General features: G+C 47.0%; 1 protein-coding gene across 2 annotated transcripts in view; it reads left to right on the top strand.

The window, feature by feature from the left end:
• Window positions 1-22,249, top strand: part of LOC143793522 (uncharacterized) — a 73,833-nt gene that overhangs the window by 31,145 nt on the left and 20,439 nt on the right. The window contains exons 2-4 of one of the 2 annotated variants that reach the window (XM_077280564.1): window positions 15,633-15,779; window positions 16,096-16,275; window positions 19,286-19,409. The exons of the other annotated variant lie outside the window; for it this stretch is intronic. Coding sequence (XP_077136679.1) covers window positions 15,690-15,779; window positions 16,096-16,275; window positions 19,286-19,409 — 394 coding nt within the window. The 5' untranslated portion in view covers window positions 15,633-15,689. The remainder of the gene's footprint in view (window positions 1-15,632; window positions 15,780-16,095; window positions 16,276-19,285; window positions 19,410-22,249) is intronic. 2 annotated transcript variants of the gene reach the window in all.

Genomic DNA, 22,249 nt, shown 5'->3' with positions numbered 1-22,249 from the left:
TGATACAATAGTGACACACCTAGTGTCCATGTTGAACTTAGTGCCTAATCTGAATACCAACTCCACAATCAGTATACTTTGGGGCACGGGCTTGAGGCTAGATGAAGGCGGTTTGGCGGCAATGAGCTTCGATTCCCGTTGAGTCCATAATTGCCCCTATTAGCACGCCGACTACTACAAAAAAGGACTTCGGAGTTCCCTTCTCCTACCCCGAACACTGGCAAGTTACCATGCCAAAGAAAGGTGGCTCTTCTCAGCCAGCGAGCCGCTCAATAGCAGATTTGCTGTCTGATTCTGGCAGCTCCAAAATGGCGGCCACGACTCCAACCCCAGATATCGCTAACACCCTCGCCACGCGGCAGGGCGCTGCGGGGGATGACGGGGAGGGGCTGGCTCAGGAGGACACTGTGGTGCCTACAGCTATTCTTATAAAAACCCTCCAGGAGACATTCAGGCAGGAGCTGACTCTTGCTATGAAATCAGTCACAGCACAAATGCAGGAGATACTACAGCGCACCTCCTCACTGGAAGACAAAATGGATACGGTGGCAGATGCGCTTGAAGAAGATCAGGAACAAATAAGACAACAAATGGAGCGCATTCATGAGCTAGAAATTAAGTGTGAGGACTATGAAAATCGATCACGGAGAAGCAATCTTCGCATAAGGGGTCTCCCTGAATCAATAGTGTCACTGAAAGAGACTGCATCTAGCCTGTTCTCTGCCCTTCTCCCACAGGCAGACCCGACCACGTTACACATCACTAGGATACACAGAGCACTGGGCAAGCCAAGGTCTGATAATACTCCAAGGGATGTAGTCTTGAAATTACACTATGAAGAGACCAGAGACCTCATTTTAACAGCAGCTCGGGACTCCCCAAATCTCCCAGGTGTTCCAAACTCAGTTCATCTATATGCTGACATTGCTCCTGCCACTCTGAACAGGCGCAGGGAGTTCAGACCACTCACTACAACTTTGCAAGCTGCCAAAATAAGATATAGATGGGGCTTCCCATTCGCCTTGTCTTTCTCCCACGACAATAAGCACTTTACATGTCGATCATTTGAGGAAGGAAGACGTGTGATTGAGCAATTGGGTTTCAAGATTTCAGAAGATCCACAACCTCTGCCTCAGAGGAAACCCAGACCAAGTAGGGAGTGGAAAGAGATCCCAAGAGTAACAAGAAGCCAACGTGCGAATGTCACCTGAAAAATATTGAACGACGAGGCGTTCCCATTTAACTGTATCAATCAATGTTCCTCTCTGTGCTTAATACCTAAGAGGGCGGGAGCTCATCTACGAAAGAATGGTTTAAGTTGTTCGGATGGAGTTGGAGGATTTTGATACCTCCTAAGGAGCTTACTTATATTCCTCCCTTTACCCCCCCTTCCCCTCCCCCTTCTCCCCTCCTTCCCTCCCCCTTCTCCCCCCCCCTCCCCTCCCCTCTCTCCCCCCCTCTCCCCCCTTCTCCCCTCCCCTCTCTCCCCCCCTCTCCCCCCTTCTCTTCCCCCCCTCCCCTCTCTCCCCCCCTCTCCCCCCTTCTCCCCTCCCCTCTCTCTCCCCCTCTCCCCCCTTCTCTTCCCCCCCCTTCCCTCCCCTCTCTCCCCCCCTCTCTCCCCCCCCCTTCCCTCCCCTCTCTCCCCCCCTCTCCCCCCCCCTTCCCTCCCCTCTCTCCTCCCCTCTCCCCCCTTCTCTTCCCCCCCCTTCCCTCCCCTCTCTCTCCCCCCCTTCCCTCCCCTCTCTCTCCCCCTCTCCCCCCCCCCTTTTTTTTTTTTTTTTTTTTTTTTTTTTCCCCTCTAATCCTCCCCTTACACCCCCCCCCCAACTTTTTCCCCACCACCCCTACCTCTCCTCACTCCCTCCTTCCTCCTCATTCCCTCCCCAACTCTTCTCCCCTCCTACTCTTCCCTTCCTCCCCCCCAATTTGAAATGGATAGTCGGTGTAAATGTTTACACGGGGTCCTATGGTTGTATGAAGTTTCATTATTGCCTTACTATGGATACCCATGTTATTTAACAATTCGAAGGGGCTGGACTTGTTAGGGGCTTTCACACGTTACCCATTTTAGTGAAGCCTGGTCGTTTCCACATAATATGGACCACCAGTTCACTAAGTTACAGGGGCTTTTAGCCCATTTGGTTATAAATGTTTGTTCTATGTTGTCTTGTTTTGTCTTCTCTCCCCCCCCCCCTTCTATTGTGTTTGCTTTAAGTAGGTTCGTAGATGTCTGCTCTAAATCCTCTACTTTTTTGCATGGCCTCCAGGTGGATCGTTACCGGGAGATGTTCAGGGTTGGGAGAAAACTTAGGGGTAAGCCATTATATGCAATACTAACTCAGCCCGTCTATGTGTAGGGTCTTATCCCATAATGTGAGGGGGTTTAATTCCCCCATCAAACGTAAAAAGGCCTTCCTGGACTATAAAAAACAGAATCCTGATGTCCTTTGTCTTCAGGAAACACACTTCTCCACCTCATCATGCCCAAAGTACTTTGACCAGAACTATTCTCGCGTATTTACATCTTCAGGCACAAGTAAAACAAAAGGAGTAGCAATTTTCCTCAAAAACAATTTCCCAATACAGATAACAAATTCCCTATCAGATGATGAGGGTAGGTTCTTAATCTTACTAGGCACATTACAAGGGCAAAAACTTTGTTTAGTAAATAGCTACCTCCCGGCCTCGTCTCAAGTTCAGGTTCTTAAATCCATTTTAAACAAGCTGGATACCTACTCTTTCCAGCACCTGATATGGTGCGGAGATTTTAATTTCACGATAAATCCAACATTAGACAGCAATGCTATAAGACGTACTGACATCACTAAAAATGAGAGAACAAAAATCTCCCGATTATTAATGGACCATCATCTAGCAGACATATGGAGAGAGATGAACGGTAATAATAGAGGTTATACGTACTACTCTCCCGCCCACAAAACATACTCTAGAATAGATCTTCAGTTGACAAAAACCACCTCACTTCCCACAGTCCTATTCTCACGCCACGTACATTCGGCATGGTCTGACCATGACGCTGTACTCTCAGTATTCAAATTTAATGTGTCCACCTCTAGCTTATACAGATGGAGACTTAACGAATCACTACTTACTGACCCTGAGATCACAAATACAATTAAGGACGAATTAATCGAATATTTTAAATTTAACACTTCTGGTGATGTATCCCCCGGAACCATTTGGATGGCACATAAGAAATTTATAACGGGCTCAATAATTAAGTTGGCTGCTCAAAGGAAAAAAACGAGAACTGAACTACAAACCAGACTAGAAAATAAATTAGCAAAATTAGAACAAGCCAACCAGATGTCCACCTCTCTCTACCTTTCCAAACAAATTCGGGAGACTAAAACTCAATTAGATGCCATCCTCACCACTAGAACTGAGAAGGCCTTGACTTGGACACGAGCCAAATTTTACAAATTCGCTAACAAGCCGAGCAAATTATTAGCTCGCAAGTTACGTTCTAGGGAAATGATCAACACAATTTTTTCAATAAAAGATGGTTCGGGGAGGATTTCGTCCCACCCAGATAATATATATAGAACATTCCACGAATATTACCAAAATTTATATACCCAGCCCAAACCCTTACCTTCTCACCCGATTCAACAATTTCTACAAAACCTGCACCTACCTAAAATCACAGATGCAATAGCTAAACAACTACACTCCGAAATATCTATGGAAGAGATCCAATCAGTTATCAAAGAGTTGAAAAAGGGAAAGGCCCCCGGCCCTGATGGACTCACGGCCATTTATTACCAAAAATTTGCTGCAATTCTTTCACCCCACATCAAAAATTTTGGAGATGCCCTCCTTCATGGCTCAAAAATGCCCCCAGAGTTTCTGATTTCACATGTTACAATTCTACCTAAGCCAAAAAAAGACCATTTACTGACCAAGAACTTTAGGCCTATTTCTTTACTAAATGTGGATTTAAAAATATTCACTGCAATTATCGCAAGTAGAATAAATCGCATATTGCCCTCTCTTATTCACAAGGACCAGGTGGGGTTCATCCCATCTAGGCAGGCCCCGGATAATATCAGACGTAATATAAACCTTATCCACACGGCAAACTCCCGCAGGGAACAACTTTTAATACTAGCCTTAGACATTGAGAAGGCATTCGACTCACTCTCCTGGAACTATCTCTTTCAAGTCCTATCTAAATTCGGTTTCACTCGGGAGTTTATAGAATGTATTAAATTACTCTATGACTTTCCCACTGCGTATCTGAAGCTCCCGACGTTGAGCCCTTCTCCCATATCTATTCAGCGTGGTACCAGACAGGGATGCCCACTCTCCCCGGCATTATTTGCTCTGGCCATGGAGCCCTTGGCAGAAGCCATTAGAACGAATCAGAACATTACTGGATTAAATAACTTAGGCGATCAATACAAGGTTAGCTTGTTTGCAGATGACCTCCTTTTGACTATTACCAATCCCTATACAACAATTCCCAATCTCCTATCTCTGCTTAAAATATTTGAAGACATTTCAGGGCTGAAAATCAATATAGATAAATCAGAAGCTCTCTTTATCAATACCAGCAAAACTATGCAGGATAATATCACCTCCCAATTTAAATTCACAAAGAGGGACAATTACTTAACCTACTTAGGAATAAATATTACAACAAACAGAGCTAACCTTTATAAATGGAATTACACGCCACTTATCCAGAATCTTCACACTGACCTATCTAGGTGGGCTTCACTAAACCTATCTTGGTTGGGTAGAATCCATACAATAAAAATGGTGACCCTCCCGCGGTTTTTGTACCTTTTTAGATCTCTCCCAATACCGATTTCAGCTAAAACGCTTTCAGGTCTTCACGCCACGATTTCTAAATTTATATGGCAGAACAAAAGGGCTAGAATCCCTCAAAAATTAATGTTCTTCCATAGAAGACATGGTGGAGTTTCGCTTCCAAATCTATCCCTATACTATAAAGCAGCACAAATAGCACAACTAACAAGTATATGCGCCCAAAATAATAAGCCAAGGTGGGTTCATCTGGAGTCACATCTTATTAAGCCACTCTCATTGCCAGGTCTTATGTGGTCTACGGGAAAAATCCCCAAACAACTATTTTTAACAGCACCTTATACTGCTCACTCTTTCAATTTGTGGAGAAGAGTTAGATTCAAATATTCATTGCAATCAGATCCCTCCCCATTAACCTCTATATTAGGTAACCCGATGTTCACTCCTGGTCTGGACTCACGTTTGTTCACTTGGTGGATATTGAAGGGGATTACCACAATAAAACACTTGTGTGACCCCTTCGGTGTCCTGTTGGACAGAGCAGAATTCGTGAGGAAGTTTGAACCCCCGATTAGAGAAATAATGCACATTAATCAAATTTTCCACTTTGCAGGTAGTCTAACTCATGGCAAACGCCCCGTTCCTGTTTCTGGTTATGAACAAAAATGCCTTTCAGACCCAATGGGAAGGGGGACAATATCATTGCTTTATTCTATTATAAACCCACCCCATGATATGAAGAAGTTGGGTTTCATGAGACGGTGGGAGGAGGAGTTGGGTGTCGAGCTGACGTTGGAGAACTGGAGGAGGTGTTGTGACACGCTGACTAAGGGCAGCCACCAGTCATCTTTAGTGGAAACCTCGATCAAGGTCCTTCATAGGACTTATCTAGTACCAACTAAACTCCATAGCATATTCCCCAATGTCTCGAATTTATGCTTTCGGGGATGTAACCTACCTGGGGACATGAAACATATATGGTGGACTTGCCCAGTGGTGTCCAACTTATGGCAAAAGATAAACCTTCTAGTTGACCAACTGGCGGGGAAAAACACCAATTTGGACGCCTCTGTTTTTCTGCTGGGGGCGAGACACCCAGCTCTTCCTAAAAATCTATTTAAGTTGGTTTCTTTTCTCTTTATGGCTACTAAAATTCACATTGCCTCGAAATGGAGGAACCCCACGTTGTCGCTACATATGGTTAAGGAAAGGATGAATAACATTATGTTCTATGAACGCATTGAGGCCACTAGAAATGATATGTGGAATCGGTTCCTTAAGATATGGGGCCCTTGGATGGATCTGCAACCTAATTTACACTTGAGTCAGACTCTTCATCTGTCCCTCTAGCAATTTGATTCTGTAGGGATAACGTTTGTTATAAATTAAAAAGTAAATACAATTTTATCTTTCCTTCATGTTCTTCCCTTGTGTTGTTTTTGTCTTGTCCACCCTTGTATCTATAAGGAATATGTGTTGTTATATTATTCAGTAATAGACTCCCCTGCGAGGGAGTTCATTCACATTGCAATTTCATTTCATGAATGTTGATGTTGAAATTTCAATAAAACTTTTTGAAACTAAATACACATAACTTCTTCATATAAGCATCTTCATCATTTTCTTTTGTCAAGACATTATTACTTTCTGTCTTAAAGCAATATCACCCTTTAAGTGCAACAGGTGAACGTCCTCTTTAAAAGGTGACCAAGTCTCCATGAGGTAGCATATCTTCTCAAGCTACCAGTCCATACTCAGCAAAAGCTTCAGTGCGGTATATTCGCAAAGAAGTCTCTCTTTAAGTAAAACCAGTAGGGAGCACCTTTAAGAAGGTGCAAACTATTTACAAAAAGTTTGTATCATGCACTGTTCATGATTGCGGCAGTTCTGGAAACTTGTGCAAAACTTGGGAAAAGCAAACAAAACTATAGGGATCCCGGGTCAACAAAGGGATCCCTTTAAGAGTTAACCCTAGACTGGTTTTAGCAGCAAAATCAGGAAACAAACAGTTTAAAGAACTATGTACATATTCAGAATACTAAAGACATTTACTCAAACCACCCAGGAGGCAGCACCGGCGGAGGCAACCCCTTTGGGTATTGCGAGCCGCCTGGTACTGCATAAGGGGGTCTGTCGTCCCATCTGGGGGTCTGTGTACCCACAGTCTTCAGCTCCGCAGCAGCACGGGCACCACCCACCGAGAGAGGTGCCTCCTTGGCCACGAGGGTGGTTGAGGTGACAATGCTGCATGTCGTGGTCTTGACCATAGTGCACGTGGGGGTGTCTTCGGTGGTCCTGGCAACGACCACGGGCTGACCGCAAGGGGACACCTTTGCTACAGGGGTTAGCTTCACTGGCACCCTAATCGGAGGCATCGCAGGGTTTGGCTCCTTGCGGACATTCAGGGCAAACCACCCCTTTTCCCCAAAGTGCCTGGTGTATGAGACTTCATCCCCCGGATAGAGATCCCGGCCTGGGTGGCCCTCCCTGAGGTGCGACTCAACATCCCTCCGGTTCACAAACACCTCCGCGTACAGACCCGGCTCTTTGATAAAGCCCCAGCCTCCACGGAGCTTGAAGGTGGTGATGATGCTCTGCCTGCGCAGAGCCTGGTGAGCAGTGGGGTCTTTGCGGGCCCGGTCCTTGACCGCCAAGTCTTTCCGATGGTAGGCCTCCAGCCCGGCCTGGTACTCTTTTTCCTTTTCCTTCCACTGCTGCTCTAGCTGGACCTGATATTCCTCCCAGCTTAGGGCCTGCACCATCTCTCCCTCCTGGGTCTCCACCCCGGGGAACCCCATAAGATTGGATCCGGGGTTCAACCAGCGGCACACTGTGCGCTCCGCGTGGACCTCACACAGCAGGGGAGTGGGGGCGATTGGGGCTCGCATACGGTGTTCCATGCCCGTGGCTTCCTCTCATGGTAGCAGGCGTTGGAGTTTATGGGTTCCCGGGAGAGGTGGTGCTGCTACTGGACCCACCAGCAAACCCTCGGCCAGCGGGACGGGGTCGGCGGACTCACCAGCCGATGCAGGTTCCTCCTCCGCGGCGGGTTCCTCTGGCGGTGTCAGCGAGGATCTCAGCGGTCGCTCCAGTAACGGTGCAGGATCCGACGCCTGAGGACCTTCTTCCGGCGCTGCCGGGTGCGGAGCCTGGGCCTTCATGTTCAGCTGAAGGAGCTGGTCGAGCAAGCTCTCCATCTCGACTCGCAGGAGTTCGGTGCTGTCCACGGGCTGCTGTGCTCATCCGGGTAGTTGGGGGAAACTTCCACTTCAACCCCACTGTCAGGTTCGGAGCTGCTGGCCATGGCGTCCTCCACGTGGGTCACTTCCTGGTCTTTTTCCCGCTCTCTCCTTCGTGGGCGGTGTCGTTTTCTCGATCTCCGCCCTCCATTGAGGATCAGAAGGCGGATCTCCGCTGCTGACGGACACGTCCTCACAGTGCAGAAATATTTAGACTGGGCGGCCATTGTCTTTCGCGCTATCCAGCTTGCCTACGCCCACTCCACGCCCCTCTTCTTCTCCTGCGCTCTCCTCAGCGCTGTAATGGTGGCGGATTTTGGCAGCAAGTGGCACTGCACAGTCTTTGCAATAAATCACAGTCCAAGCACAATAAATCACAGTTCCAAGGCACACATGACCTGATTCTTCAGGCTTAAGTAGATCCTGTTCGTGACGCCAAGTTGCAGCGCCCCCACTGCCGCAGGGCCGAGGGGTACCCGGTACCGGGCCTCTGAGTCTCTGCTCTGGGGTTGTCACGGTGGCTAGACCCGGTCCGTGACCCTGCTGAGGGGCGTACAGTAATAGATGATGGTGGTGGTGGTGTTGTTGTAGTGGTGCGGTGCAGTAAATAACGAGGACACCAGGTTGCAGTCTCTTTACCTCTTTACTGAAGATCTCTGGGTCCTCAGTCCGGAATCCGGATAACCAGGCTGCGCAAGTCCGGCCGGTCCAATGGCACCTCCAGAGTTCTCTTAACAGGTGGAAATCTGCGCCTTCCTGCTAGCGCTATGTGTTGTGGTCCTTCCCTGCTGTGCTTACGGAAAGTCCCCACAACTGTTGTGTCCGTTTCTTAAGTTCCCTCACAACTCGATTAGATGATGTTCTGCTAATCCTCCGTCCCTCCCTGATGTTACGGTTAGGACGGCACCCGTATGACGGGTAGGCTCGGAGCTCTTCCGGGACCCTAGAGTCGCCCCTCTCCACAAGTTGCCCCCCAAGACTGCATAGGTAATTTAGGTGAGACAGCCCGCCTTAGACTGACTGTCCTGCCGTTGGTTTAGAGTATTGCTTGAAGCTGAATATTGTAATACTCCCTCGGCGTTCCGGCCGCCGGTTGTGCGCCTCAGTAGGATGTTGCCTCGATCTTACAGCACGACTCCTACTGGTATTCTCCTTCTTGCTTTGATCTCGTTTCTCACTCAGCACAATCTATCTCGCTTCCAGTCCCTCCTTGGGTACCGCCGCTATACTGAGCAGGCACGGTCCCATTACGTTCGCTCAAGTTGCCAAGCCCCTGTCAGGATCCCACCCCTGACAGGGACCCTACCGAATCTTCTCCCACAACACCCTCTGCCACAAGGTGTTGCCTGGTTCCAACCCAGTCAGCTTTCTGATCTAACTTCCTGCCTGACCCCCAGTTTACCCACAATGGTGGGGAGTGGCCTAGTGAATAGAACCCTTAGCTCCCCCCGGAGGCTCGGCTGTGAAATGTATTGGTGTCTGTGATACCTGGTCAGATGAACTCCTTCAGTGCCATCGGACGCACCATAGCTCCCCATAGTGGCGGAGCCACAGTACTGCAACGACCAGGACTCTGGGGCGCTGCACTGGCATGGCCAAGGGGACCTTCCGTGCCCTGCAGGATTTTAATCCATATCGGCGTATTGTGTTACTAATGGTAATGTTTGAGACTGTCTCAGCTCTCTTCAGGTCATTGACCAGGTCCTCCTGTGTAGTTCTGAGCTGATTCCTGACCTTTCGCAGAATCATCCCTATCCCATGAGGTGAGATCTTATATGGAGCCCCAGGCTGAGGAAGATTGACAGTCATCTTGTCTTTCTTCCATTTCCTAATAATTGTGCCAATAGATGTTGCCTTCCCACCAAGCTGCTTGCCTATTGTCCTGTAGCCCATCCCAGCCTTGTGCAGGCCCACAATTTTGTACCTGGTGTTTGATAAAATAGTTATTTTCTGTATTTATCTATTCAGGACTCTTTACCAGATGTGCTACTCTAAAGAGTATCTCATAAAAAATATAGTGGTTTATTGGTTTGTCCACCAAAAAGCATCATTGCAGCAAAACATAAAATAGGTGAAACAGTTACAAAGAGATTGTCCATTTGTCCATATCAAAGTTTGTTCCCCATCTTTCCTGATATTCTGAATGGCATCTGTCTCTGTCATGAAGTATGGTAGAAGTCATCAAGAAGCACATGGCTAACTCACATGCCAGCTGTCCATCTCGTCTGAAGTCTGTGTCTGTCTTGTGTGTCCGCAGAGAGTGAAGAAGAAGCCCCCAAGTGTCAGCCCCTCCCTCCTGTGAGTCGCGATTATATATGTCCCATAGAGCACGTGTTCTCTCTATATGGTGTTAACTTTTACTCTGGGCTAAATCTACAGGAATAGCACATGTAATGTCAGCCAAACCTTCCACGAGGCTCAGTACAGAATTGAGTGAAATAATAAGTCAATAATTAATATTTAACAGTGTCCTTAGAGAGCTCTTTGGTCTTGGCCATGGTGGAGAGGTTGGAGTATGATTAAGTGTGTGGACAGGTGTCTTTTATACAGGTAACGGAGTTTAAACCGGTGCAATTAATCCAGGTAATGAGTGCAGAGTAGGAGGCTTCTTACAGAAAAACTAACAGGTCTATGAGAGCCAGAATTCATGCTGGCTGGTCGGTGATCAGATACTTATTTCATGCAATAAAATGCAAATAGATTATGTAAAAATTAAACAATGTGATTTTCTGGATGTTATGGTTAGATTCTGTCTCTCACAGGTGAAGTGTACCTGCGATATAAATTACAGCCCTCTCCATTCTTTGTAGGTGGGAAAACTTGCAAAATCGGCAGAGAATCATAGTAACATAGTAACATAGTAACATAGTTAGTAAGGCCGAAAAAAGACATTTGTCCATCCAGTTCAGCCTATATTCCTATATTCCATCATAATAAATCCCCAGATCTACATCCTTCTACAGAACCTAATAATTGTATGATACAATATTGTTCTGCTCCAGGAAGACATCCAGGCCTCTCTTGAACCCCTCGACTGAGTTCGCCATCACCACCTCCTCAGGCAAGCAATTCCAGATTCTCACTGCCCTAACAGTAAAGAATCCTCTTCTATGTTGGTGGAAAAACCTTCTATCCTCCAGACGCAAAGAATGCCCCCTTGTGCCCGTCACCTTCCTTGGTATAAACAGATCCTCAGCGAGATATTTGTATTGTCCCCTTATATACTTATACATGGTTATTAGATCGCCCCTCAGTCGTCTTTTTTCTAGACTAAATAATCCTAATTTCGCTAATCTATCTGGGTATTGTAGTTCTCCCATCCCCTTTATTAACTTTGTTGCCCTCCTTTGTACTCTCCAGTACCATCTCTATGCTGACGACACCCAATTATATACCTCTTCTCCTGTTATCACGCCGACCTTTTTAGAAAACACCAGTGATTGTCTTACCGCTGTCTCTAACATCATGTCCTCCCTCTATCTGAAACTGAACCTGTCAAAAACTGAACTCCTCGTGTTCTCTCCCTCTACAAACCTACCTTTGCCCGACATTGCCATCTCTGTGTGCGGTTCCACCATTACTCCAAAGCAACATGCCCGCTGCCTTGGAGTCATCCTTGATTCCGAGCTTTCATTCACCCCCCACATCCGATCACTGGCTCGCTCTTCTTATCTGCATCTCAAAAACATTTCCAGAATTCGCCCTTTTCTTACTTTCGACTCTGCAAAAACTCTTACTGTCTCACTTATTCATTCTCGTCTGGACTATTGTAACTCTCTACTAATTGGCCTACCTTTTACCAGACTCTCCCCGCTCCAATCTGTCCTGAATGCTGCTGCCAGGATCATATTCCTCGCCAACCGTTACACCGATGCCTCTACCTTGTGCCAGTCATTACACTGGCTACCCATCCAATCCAGAATCCAGTACAAAACTACTACCCTCATCCACAAAGCACTCCATGGCTCAGCACCACCCTACATCTCCTCTCTGGTCTCAGTCTACCAACCTACCCGTGCCCTCCGCTCTGCTAATGACCTCAGGTTAGCATCCTCAATAATCAGAACCTCCCACTCCCGTCTCCAAGACTTTACACGTGCGGCGCCGATTCTTTGGAATGCACTACCTAGGTTAATACAATTAATCCCCAATCCCCACAGTTTTAAGCGTGCACTAAAAACTCATTTGTTCAGATTGGCCTACCGCCTCAACGCATTAACCTAATTATCCCTGTGTGGCCTATTAATAAAAAACAACAACATAATCACGTTCCTCCATCATGTTCTCATACACTTTATGCAGTTAATAGCCTCTTTGTCTGTACTGTTACATACTTAGGCAGTTAACTGGTTCATGCAGCTTTACATGAACACCCGAGCCTTACACTATGGCTGGTCCAAATAACTAAAGCAATTGTTACCATCCACCTCTCGTGTCTCCCCTTTTCCTCATAGTTTGTAAGCTTGCGAGCAGGGCCCTCATTCCTCCTGGTATCTGTTTTGAACTGTGATTTCTGTTATGCTGTAATGTCTGTTGTCTGTATAAGTCCCCTCTATAAGTTGTAAAGCGCTGCGGAATATGTTGGCGCTATATAAATAAAATTATTATTATTATTATATTATTACTCTCTCTAGTTCCATTATATTCTTCCTGAACACCGGTGCCCAAAACTGGACACAGTACTCCATGTGCGGTCTAACTAGGGATTTGTACAGAGGCAGTATAATGCTCTCATCATGTGTATCCAGACCTCTTTTAATGCACCCCATGATCCTGTTTGCCTTGGCAGCTGCTGCCTGGCACTGGCTGCTCCAGGTAAGTTTATCATTAACTAGGATCCCCAAGTCCTTCTCCCTGTCAGATTTACCCAGTGGTTTCCCGTTCAGTGTGTAATGGTGATATTGATTCCTTCTTCCCATGTGTATAACCTTACATTTATCATTGTTATACCTCATCTGCCACCTTTCAGCCCAAGTTTCCAACTTATCCAGATCCATCTGTAGCAGAATACTATCTTCTCTTGTATTAACTGCTTTACATAGTTTTGTATCATCTGCAGATATCAATATTTTACTGTGTAAACCTTCTACCAGATCATTAATGAATATGTTGAAGAGAACAGGTCCCAATACCGACCCCTGCGGTACCCCACTGGTCACAGCGACCCAGTTAGAGACTATACCATTTATAACCACCCTCTGCTTTCTATCACTAAGCCAGTTACTAACCCATTTACACACATTTTCCCCCAGACCAAGCATTCGCATTTTGTGTAGCAACCTCTTGTGCGGCACGGTATCAAACGCTTTGGAAAAATCGAGATATACCACGTCCAATGACTCACCGTGGTCCAGCCTATAGCTTACCTCTTCATAAAAACTGATTAGATTGGTTTGACAGGAGCGATTTCTCATAAACCCATGCTGATAGGGAGTTACACAGTTATTCTCATTGAGATAATCCAGAATAACATCCTTCAGAAACCCTTCAAATATTTTACCAACAGTAGAGGTTAGACTCACTGGCCTATAATTTCCAGGTTCACTTTTAGAGCCCTTTTTGAATATTGGCACCACATTTGCTATGCGCCAGTCCTGCGGAACAGACCCCGTCGCTATAGAGTCCCTAAAAATAAGAAATAATGGTTTATCTATTACATTTCTTAGTTCTCTTAGTACTCGTGGGTGTATGCCATCCGGACCCGGAGATTTATCTATTTTAATCTTATTTAGCCGGTTTCGCACCTCTTCTTGGGTTAGATTGGTGACCCTTAATATAGGGTTTTCATTGTTTCTTGGGATTTCACCTAGCATTTCATTTTCCACCGTGAATACCGTGGAGAAGAAGGTGTTTAATATGTTAGCTTTTTCCTCGTCATCTACAACCATTCTTTCCTCACTATTTTTTAAGGGGCCTACATTTTCAGTTTTTATTCTTTTACTATTGATATAGTTGAAGAACAGTTTGGGATTAGTTTTACTCTCCTTAGCAATGTGCTTCTCTGTTTCCTTTTTGGCAGCTTTAATTATTTTTTTAGATAAAGTATTTTTCTCCCTATAGTTTTTTAGAGCTTCAATGGTGCCATCCTGCTTTAGTAGTGCAAATGCTTTCTTTTTACTGTTAATTGCCTGTCTTACTTCTTTGTTTAGCCACATTGGGTTTTTCCTATTTGTTGTCCTTTTATTCCCACAAGGTATAAACCGCTTACAGTGCCTATTTAGGATGTTCTTACACATTTTCCATTTATTATCTGTATTCTTATTTCTGAGGATATTGTCCCAGTCTACCAGATTAAGGGCATCTCTAAGCTGGTCAAACTTTGCCTTCCTAAAGTTCAGTGTTTTTGTGACTCCCTGACAAGTCCCCCTAGTGAAAGACAGGTGAAACTGTACAATATTGTGGTCGCTATTTCCTAGATGCCCGACCACCTGCAGATTTGTTATTCTGTCAGGTCTATTAGATAGTATTAGGTCTAAAAGTGCTGCTCCTCTGGTTGGATTCTGCACCAATTGTGAAAGATAATTTTTCTTGGTTATTAGCAGAAACCTGTTGCCTTTATGGGTTTCACAGGTTTCTGTTTCCCAGTTAATATCCGGGTAGTTAAAGTCCCCCATAACCAGGACCTCATTATGGGTTGCAGCTTCATCTATCTGCTTTAGAAGTAGACTTTCCATGATTTCTGTTATATTTGGGGGTTTGTAACAGACCCCAATGAGAATTTTGTTACCATTTTTCCCTCCATGAATTTCGACCCATATGGACTCGACATCCTCATTCCCTTCGCTAATATCCTCCCTTAAAGTGGACTTTAGACAAGACTTTACATAGAGACAAACCCCTCCTCCTCTCCGATTTTTACGATCCTTTCTAAACAGACGGTAACCCTGTAAGTTAACTGCCCAGTCATAGCTTTCATCTAACCATGTCTCGGTTATTCCCACTATGTCAAAGTTACCTGTAGATATTTCTGCTTCTAGTTCTTCCATCTTGTTTGTCAGGCTTCTGGCGTTTGCGAGCATGCAGTTTAGAGGATTTTGTTTTGTTCCAATCTCCTCGCTGCGGATTGTTTTAGAAATGTTCTTACCTCCCTTCTGAGTTTGTTTTCCTGGGTCTTCTTTGTTCGAGTCTAATGTTTTTCTTCCCGTCCCCTCTTCTTCTAGTTTAACGCCCTCCTTATTTTCCCCACTGCAGTGTTACAGAGATAAACCTGCTTTAAAAGCAGCCCACTCTGAGTGACAGGTCTTTCTCTGTGGGCTTGTATGATGAGAGACCTGTCAGTCATTGTCAGCAGGAGGGGAGAAGCTGCCGGGGACCCATATTTTATTATTATTATTTATTATTATTGCGCCATTTATGGCATGGCGCTTTCTGAATTTCAATCTAGTTTTTTGTCCTAACACACGGGGAGGGGAGGGCTCTTCTATCACATATTTGAGGGAAATCCTGAGGCCTCGACATAAATGTCCGTGTTGTGAATCCTTCTATAATCCATGTGGTGACGGCTCGGAGGACCTGCTCCATGCGATGCTCAGTGACCGCGGTTCTGTATCTCACGTTCTCTCGTCCCCTGTCATTTTCATCTTCTCCTTCATCATGAAGACGCCGGCAGGACGAGATCCCTCCAGCTGATCCAGTGCTCATCCCTCCTCCTCCTGAATGACCCCGAGGATGGACGAGGACAGGGATGAGACCACCAGAAGATTATTCCACTTGGCCCTGGAGATCGTCTCCCTGCTGAGCGGAGAGGTAACTCCTCTACATTTCTATCAGCTTTATTGTGTTCTGTGACAAGTCTGACATCGGGAGGAGGAAATCCAGAATAGAGAGAAGGATTCTTTCCTGTAAGAGCAGTGATTGTGTGGAGCTCTCTGCCCGGAGGAGTTGTCATGGGGATTCCCTATAAGAGCTGTAGAGGGGCCGGGATGTCTGTCCGGAGGGGAATAATATTCCCGGTTATGGCCCCAGATTACTGGAGACGGTTATTGATCCCGGGATTTCTACTGATTGTCAGATCTGGAGTCGGGAAGGAATCTTCTCCCTAAGTGTCTCTCTCCATACACAGGATTACACAATAGTGAGGAAGACACCGGGGGACGGTGTGACTCCCATCATCCATCTCCAGGAGTCAGGAGGGCGGAGCCCGGGCCCCATCACAGAGCCTCCCCCGCACTCCCTGCTACATGAGAGGAACAAGAAGATCCTGGAGCTCAGCAACAAGATGATTGAGCTGCTGAGCGGAGAGGTGACTGCTGGGAGATTATACAGGACTGGAGGATTCTGGGTGATGAGCGGAGAGGTGACTGCTGGGACATTATACAGGACTGGAGGATTCTGGGCGATGAGCGGAGAGGTGACTGCTCGGAAATTATACAGGACTGGAGGATTCTGGGTGATGAGCGGAGAGGTGACTGCTGGGACATTATACAGCACTGGAGGATTCTGGGTGATGAGCGGAGAGGTGACTGCTGGGACATTATACAGCCCTGGAGGATTCTGGGTGATGAGCGGAGAGGTGACTGCTGGGACATTATACAGGACAGGAGGATTCTGGGTGATGAGTGGAGAGGTGACTGCTGGGACATTATACAGGACAGGAGGATTCTGGGTGATGAGCGGAGAGGTGACTGCTGGGACATTATACAGGACTGGAGGATTCTGGGTGATGAGCGGAGAGGTGACTGCAGGGACATTATACAGCACTGGAGGATTCTGGGTGATGAGCGGAGAGGTGACTGCTGGGACTTTATACAGGATGGCACTGAAGGATTCTGGGTGATGAGCGGAGAGGTGAATGCTGGGACATTATACAGCACTGGAGGATTCTGGGTGAGGAGCGGAGAAGTGACTGCTGGGACATTATACAGCACTGGAGGATTCTGGGTGATGAGCGGAGAGGTTACTGCTGGGACATTATACAGCACTGGAGGATTTTGGGTGGTGAGCGGAGAGGTGACTGCTGGGACATTATACAGGACTGGAGGATTCTGGGTGATGAGCGAAGAGGTGACTGCTGGGACATTATACAGGACTGGAGGATTCTGGGTGATGAGCGAAGAGGTGACTGCTGGGACATTATACAGGACTGGAGGATTCTGGGTGATGAGGGGAGAGGTGACTGCTGGGACATTATACAGGACAGGAGGATTCTGGGTGATGAGCGGAGAGGTGACTGCTGGGACATTATACAGCACTGGGGGATTCTGGGTGATGAGCGGAGAGGTGACTGCTGGGACATTATACAGGATGGCACAGGAGGATTCTGGGTGATGAGTGGAGAGGTGACAGCTGGGACATTATACAGGATGGCACAGGAGGATTCTGGGTGATGAGCGGACAGGTGACCCCTGGGACATTATACAGCACTGGAGGATTCTGGGTGATAAGCGGAGAGGTGACTGCTGGGACATTATACAGGACGGCACTGGTGGATTCTGGGTGATGAGCGGAGAGGTGACTACTGGGACATTATACAGGACGGCACTGGAGGATTCTGGGTGATGACCGGAGAGGTGACAGCTGGGACATTATACAGGATGGCACAGGAGGATTCTGGGTGATGACCGGAGAGGTGACTGCTGGGACATTATACAGCACTGGAGGATTCTGGGTGATGAGCGGAGAGATGACTGCTGGGACATTATACAGGACGGCACTGGAGGATTCTGGGTGATGACCGGAGATGTGACTGCTGGGACATTATACAGCACTGGAGGATTCTGGGTGATGAGCGGAGAGATGACTGCTGGGACATTATACAGGATGGCACTGGAGGATTCTGGGTGATGACCGGAGAGGTGACTGCTGGGACATTATACAGGACAGGAGGATTCTGGGTGATGAGTGGAGAGGTGACTGCTGGGACATTATACAGGACAGGAGGATTCTGGGTGATGAGCGGAGAGGTGACTGCAGGGACATTATACAGCACTGGAGGATTCTGGGTGATGAGCGGAGCGGTGACTGCTGGGACTTTATACAGGATGGCACTGAAGGATTCTGGGTGATGAGCGGAGAGGTGACTGCTGGGACATTATACAGCACTGGAGGATTCTGGGTGAGGAGCGGAGAAGTGACTGCTGGGACATTATACAGCACTGGAGGATTCTGGGTGATGAGCGGAGAGGTTACTGCTGGGACATTATACAGCACTGGAGGATTTTGGGTGGTGAGCGGAGAGGTGACTGCTGGGACATTATACAGGACTGGAGAATTCTGGGTGATGAGCGGAGAGGTGACTGCTGGGACATTATACAGCACTGGGGGATTCTGGGTGATGAGCGGAGAGGTGACTGCTGGGACATTATACAGGATGGCAATGGAGGATTCTGGGTGATGAGCGGAGAGGTGACTCCTGGGACATTATACAGCACTGGAGTATTCTGGGTGATGAGCGGAGAGGTGACTGCTGGGACATTATACTGCACTGGAGGATTCTGGGTGATGAGCGGAGAGGTGACTGCTGGGACATTATACAGGACGGCACTGGTGGATTCTGGGTGATGGGCGGAGAGGTGACTGCTGGGACATTATACAGGACGGCACTGGAGGATTCTGGGTGATGACCGGAGAGGTGACAGCTGGGACATTATACAGGACTGGAGGATTCTGGGTGATGAGCGGAGAGGTGACTGCTGGGACATTATACAGCACTGGAGGATTCTGGGTGATGAGCGGAGAGGTGACTGCTGGGACATTATACTACACTGGAGGATTCTGGGTGATGAGCGGAGAGATGACTGCTGGGACATTATACAGGATGGCACTGGAGGATTCTGGGTGATGACCGGAGAGGTGACTGCTGGGATATTATACAGGACAGCACTGGAGGATTCTGGGTGATGACTGGAGAGGTGACTGCTGGGACATACCGGACGGCACTGGAGGATTCTGGGTGATGAGCGGAGAGGTGACTGCTGGGACATTATACTACACTGGAGGATTCTGGGTGATGAGCGGAGAGATGACTGCTGGGACATTATACATGATGGCACTGGAGGATTCTGGGTGATGACCGGAGAGGTGACTGCTGGGATATTATACAGGACAGCACTGGAGGATTCTGGGTGATGACTGGAGAGGTGACTGCTGGGACATACCGGACGGCACTGGAGGATTCTGGGTGATGAGCGGAGAGGTGACTGCTGGGACATTATACAGCACTGGAGGATTCTGGGTGATGAGCGGAGAGGTGACTGCTGGGACATTGTACAGCACTGGAGGATTCTGGGTGATGACGGTGTCGTTGTTGTCAGGTTCCTATAAGGTGTCAGGACGTCGCTGTCTATCTCTCCATGGAGGAGTGTGAGTATCTAGAAGGACACCAGGATCGGTACCAGGACGTGATGATGGAGGAGCTCCGGCCTCTTACACCGCGAGGTACGCTTTTTTAATGCCATGAGAAATACCCATGGGACCAAGGCAATGCATATATATCAACTAGAAGGTTTATAAGGATATAACAATAATAAATGATATGTATGTTGTGGTAGTTCACTCACGTGACGGCAGTTGCTGGATGAGCAACTTACTCGGCCATTGATGGGCCAGCATTTGAAACACCACTTGTGGTAGTTCACTCAGGTGGCGGCACACAGTGGAAGGAAAAAATGAAACACCGTCTCTTTAAGGCCCTTGTTGGTTTATTGTAAGGCAGCATAAACCGACTAGTGGGGAAAGAAAACTCAGCCTTTCCGGCTAAAACAGGAATAAAACAACAAAAGAAAAACAAAATGCTGTAACACAGTCCATATGTTGCGGATGGCACCCCGCTCTGGAGAAGCACAGGTCCAGTCTGTGCCCGACGAGCCACAAAGCCTCTGGAGACTCCTATCCAGGGCCGTATTTAGAGTTTCTGCTGCCGTAGGCACTTTTAGCGCTGCCTCCCCTTTGGTGAGCATGACACTATCGGCAGTGACTTTAGCAAGAATCGCTGATGTGAAAGTCGCCTTTTGCAGCAGATCGGGCAGTATTTCTGCATGTGCCGCATAACGGATCACTTACAGCAACACTGCGTTTGGCCTCATTCATTCCCTATGGGATTTGTGGCACTTGCCATGATCTGGCAAATGTGGTACCATACCACCCAACTTTTGAAGAAGGGAAGGAGGTAGAAAGTGTGTGGCGCGCGTAGCGCGCCGCGGAAAATTTTAGGCCACGCCTCTGACCACACCCATTTCACAACTAGTCACACCCATATCCACATCCCAACCACACCCATATCCACATCCCAACCACACCCATTTAGCACTGCTGATCACACTGTTTTTATATACAATAATTATAAACGAAACAATATGGCCACAGAGCTCCATACTGTATAATGGCCACACATGATGCTCCATACTGTATAATGGCCACAAATGATGCTCCATACTGTATAATGGCCACACGTGATGCTCCATACTGTATAATGGCCACACACAGTGCTCCATACTGTATAATGGCCACAAATGATGCTCCATACTGTATAATGGCCACACGTGATGCTCCATACTGTATAATGGCCACACGTGATGCTCCATACTGTATAATGGCCATTGGCCACACATGATGCTCCACACTGTATAACGGCCACACATGATGCTCCTTACTGTATAATGGCCACACATGATGCTCCATACTGTATAATGTGTTGTGAATTTGGTTTCTGGGCTCCCCCGGTGGTCACTGGTGGTACTGAACTTGTGTGCTTCATCTCCTCTGTTCACCTGTTTCCATCAGGATGTGGGAGTTTTCTATTTAACCTTGCTCCTCAGTCATTTCTATGCCGGCCAACAATGTTACCAGAAGCCTTTCTGTTGCATGTTCCTGCTCCTAGACTACTATCAGCTAAGTTGGACTTTTAGTCCTAAGTTTGTTTTGCATTTTTGTTCCAGTTCTCTGTGATTGAATATTTCTGAGGCTGGAAGCTCTTGTGAGCTGAAATTGCCACTCTGGTGTCATGAGTTGATATTAGAGTCTTAAAGTAATTTCAGGATGGTGTTTTGAAAGGGTTTTCAGCTGACTGTGTAGTTCCCTTTTCTGTCTTCCTACTATCTAGTAAGCGGACCTCAATTTGCTAAACCTATTTTCATACTTCGTATGTCAATTTCCTCTGAAATCACCGACAATATATGTGGGGGCTACTGTCTGCCTTTTGGGGAAAATTTCTCTAGAGGTAAGTCAGGTCTGTATTTTCCTCTGCTAGGGTCAGTCAGTCCTCCGGCTGGCGCTGGGCGTCTAGGGATAAAACGTAGGCACGCTACCCGGCCACTGTTAGTTGTGCGGTAGGTTTAGCTCACAGTCAGCTCGAGTTCCCATCTTCCAAGAGCTAGTTCTTTTGTATGCTTTACTACGTTCTCTTGCCATTGAGAACCGCGACAGTTTGGCCGGCCAAGGGTTAAAATAATTGGCAGAAGAAAGGAGAGAAAAGAAGTCTGCAGAGAATTTTTTTTTTTTTTTCTGAGTTTGCTCATTAGTTGATTCACTTGCATCTCTGCTTACTGCAGCCTTCGTCTCTCTCTCCTTCTAATCCTTGAATGGTTCTGATTTCACCTGATAAAAATGGATCAGCAGAGTTTAGCTACAGGTTTGAATAATCTCGCTATGAAGGTTCAAAGTTTACAGGATTTTGTAATTCATGCTCCTATATCTGAACCTGGAGATCCTGCACAGCAGGTCAGGATTGTAATTTCCTTGCTCCGGGGCGACCCTCAGGATTGGGCATTTGCTTTGGCACCAGGGGATCCTGCGTTGCTCAATGTGGATGCGTTTTTCCTGGCATTGGGGTTGCTTTATGAGGAACCTCATTTAGAGATTCAGGCTGAAAAAGCCTTGATGGCCCTGTCTCAGGGGCAAGATGAGGCTGAAATATACTGCCAAAAATTTCGTAAGTGGTCTGTGCTTACTCAGTGGAATGAGTGCGCCCTGGCGGCGAATTTCAGAGAGGGTCTCTCTGATGCCATTAAAGATGTTATGGTGGGGTTCCCTGTGCCTACAGGTCTGAATGAGTCCATGACAATGGCCATTCAGATTGATCGGCGTTTGCGGGAGCGCAAACCTGTGCACCATTTGGCGGTGTCTACTGAGAAGGCGCCAGAGATTATGCAATGTGATAGAATTCTGTCCAGAAGCGAACGACAGAATTTTAGGCGAAAAAATGGGTTATGCTTCTATTGTGGTGATTCAACTCATGTTATATCAGCATGCTCTAAACGTACTAAGAAGGTTGATAAGTC

Source organism: Ranitomeya variabilis, chromosome 1, assembly GCF_051348905.1.
Source record: "Ranitomeya variabilis isolate aRanVar5 chromosome 1, aRanVar5.hap1, whole genome shotgun sequence".
NCBI classification, from domain to species: Eukaryota; Metazoa; Chordata; class Amphibia; order Anura; family Dendrobatidae; genus Ranitomeya; species Ranitomeya variabilis.
This window is presented reverse-complemented; position numbering and strand designations above follow the sequence as displayed.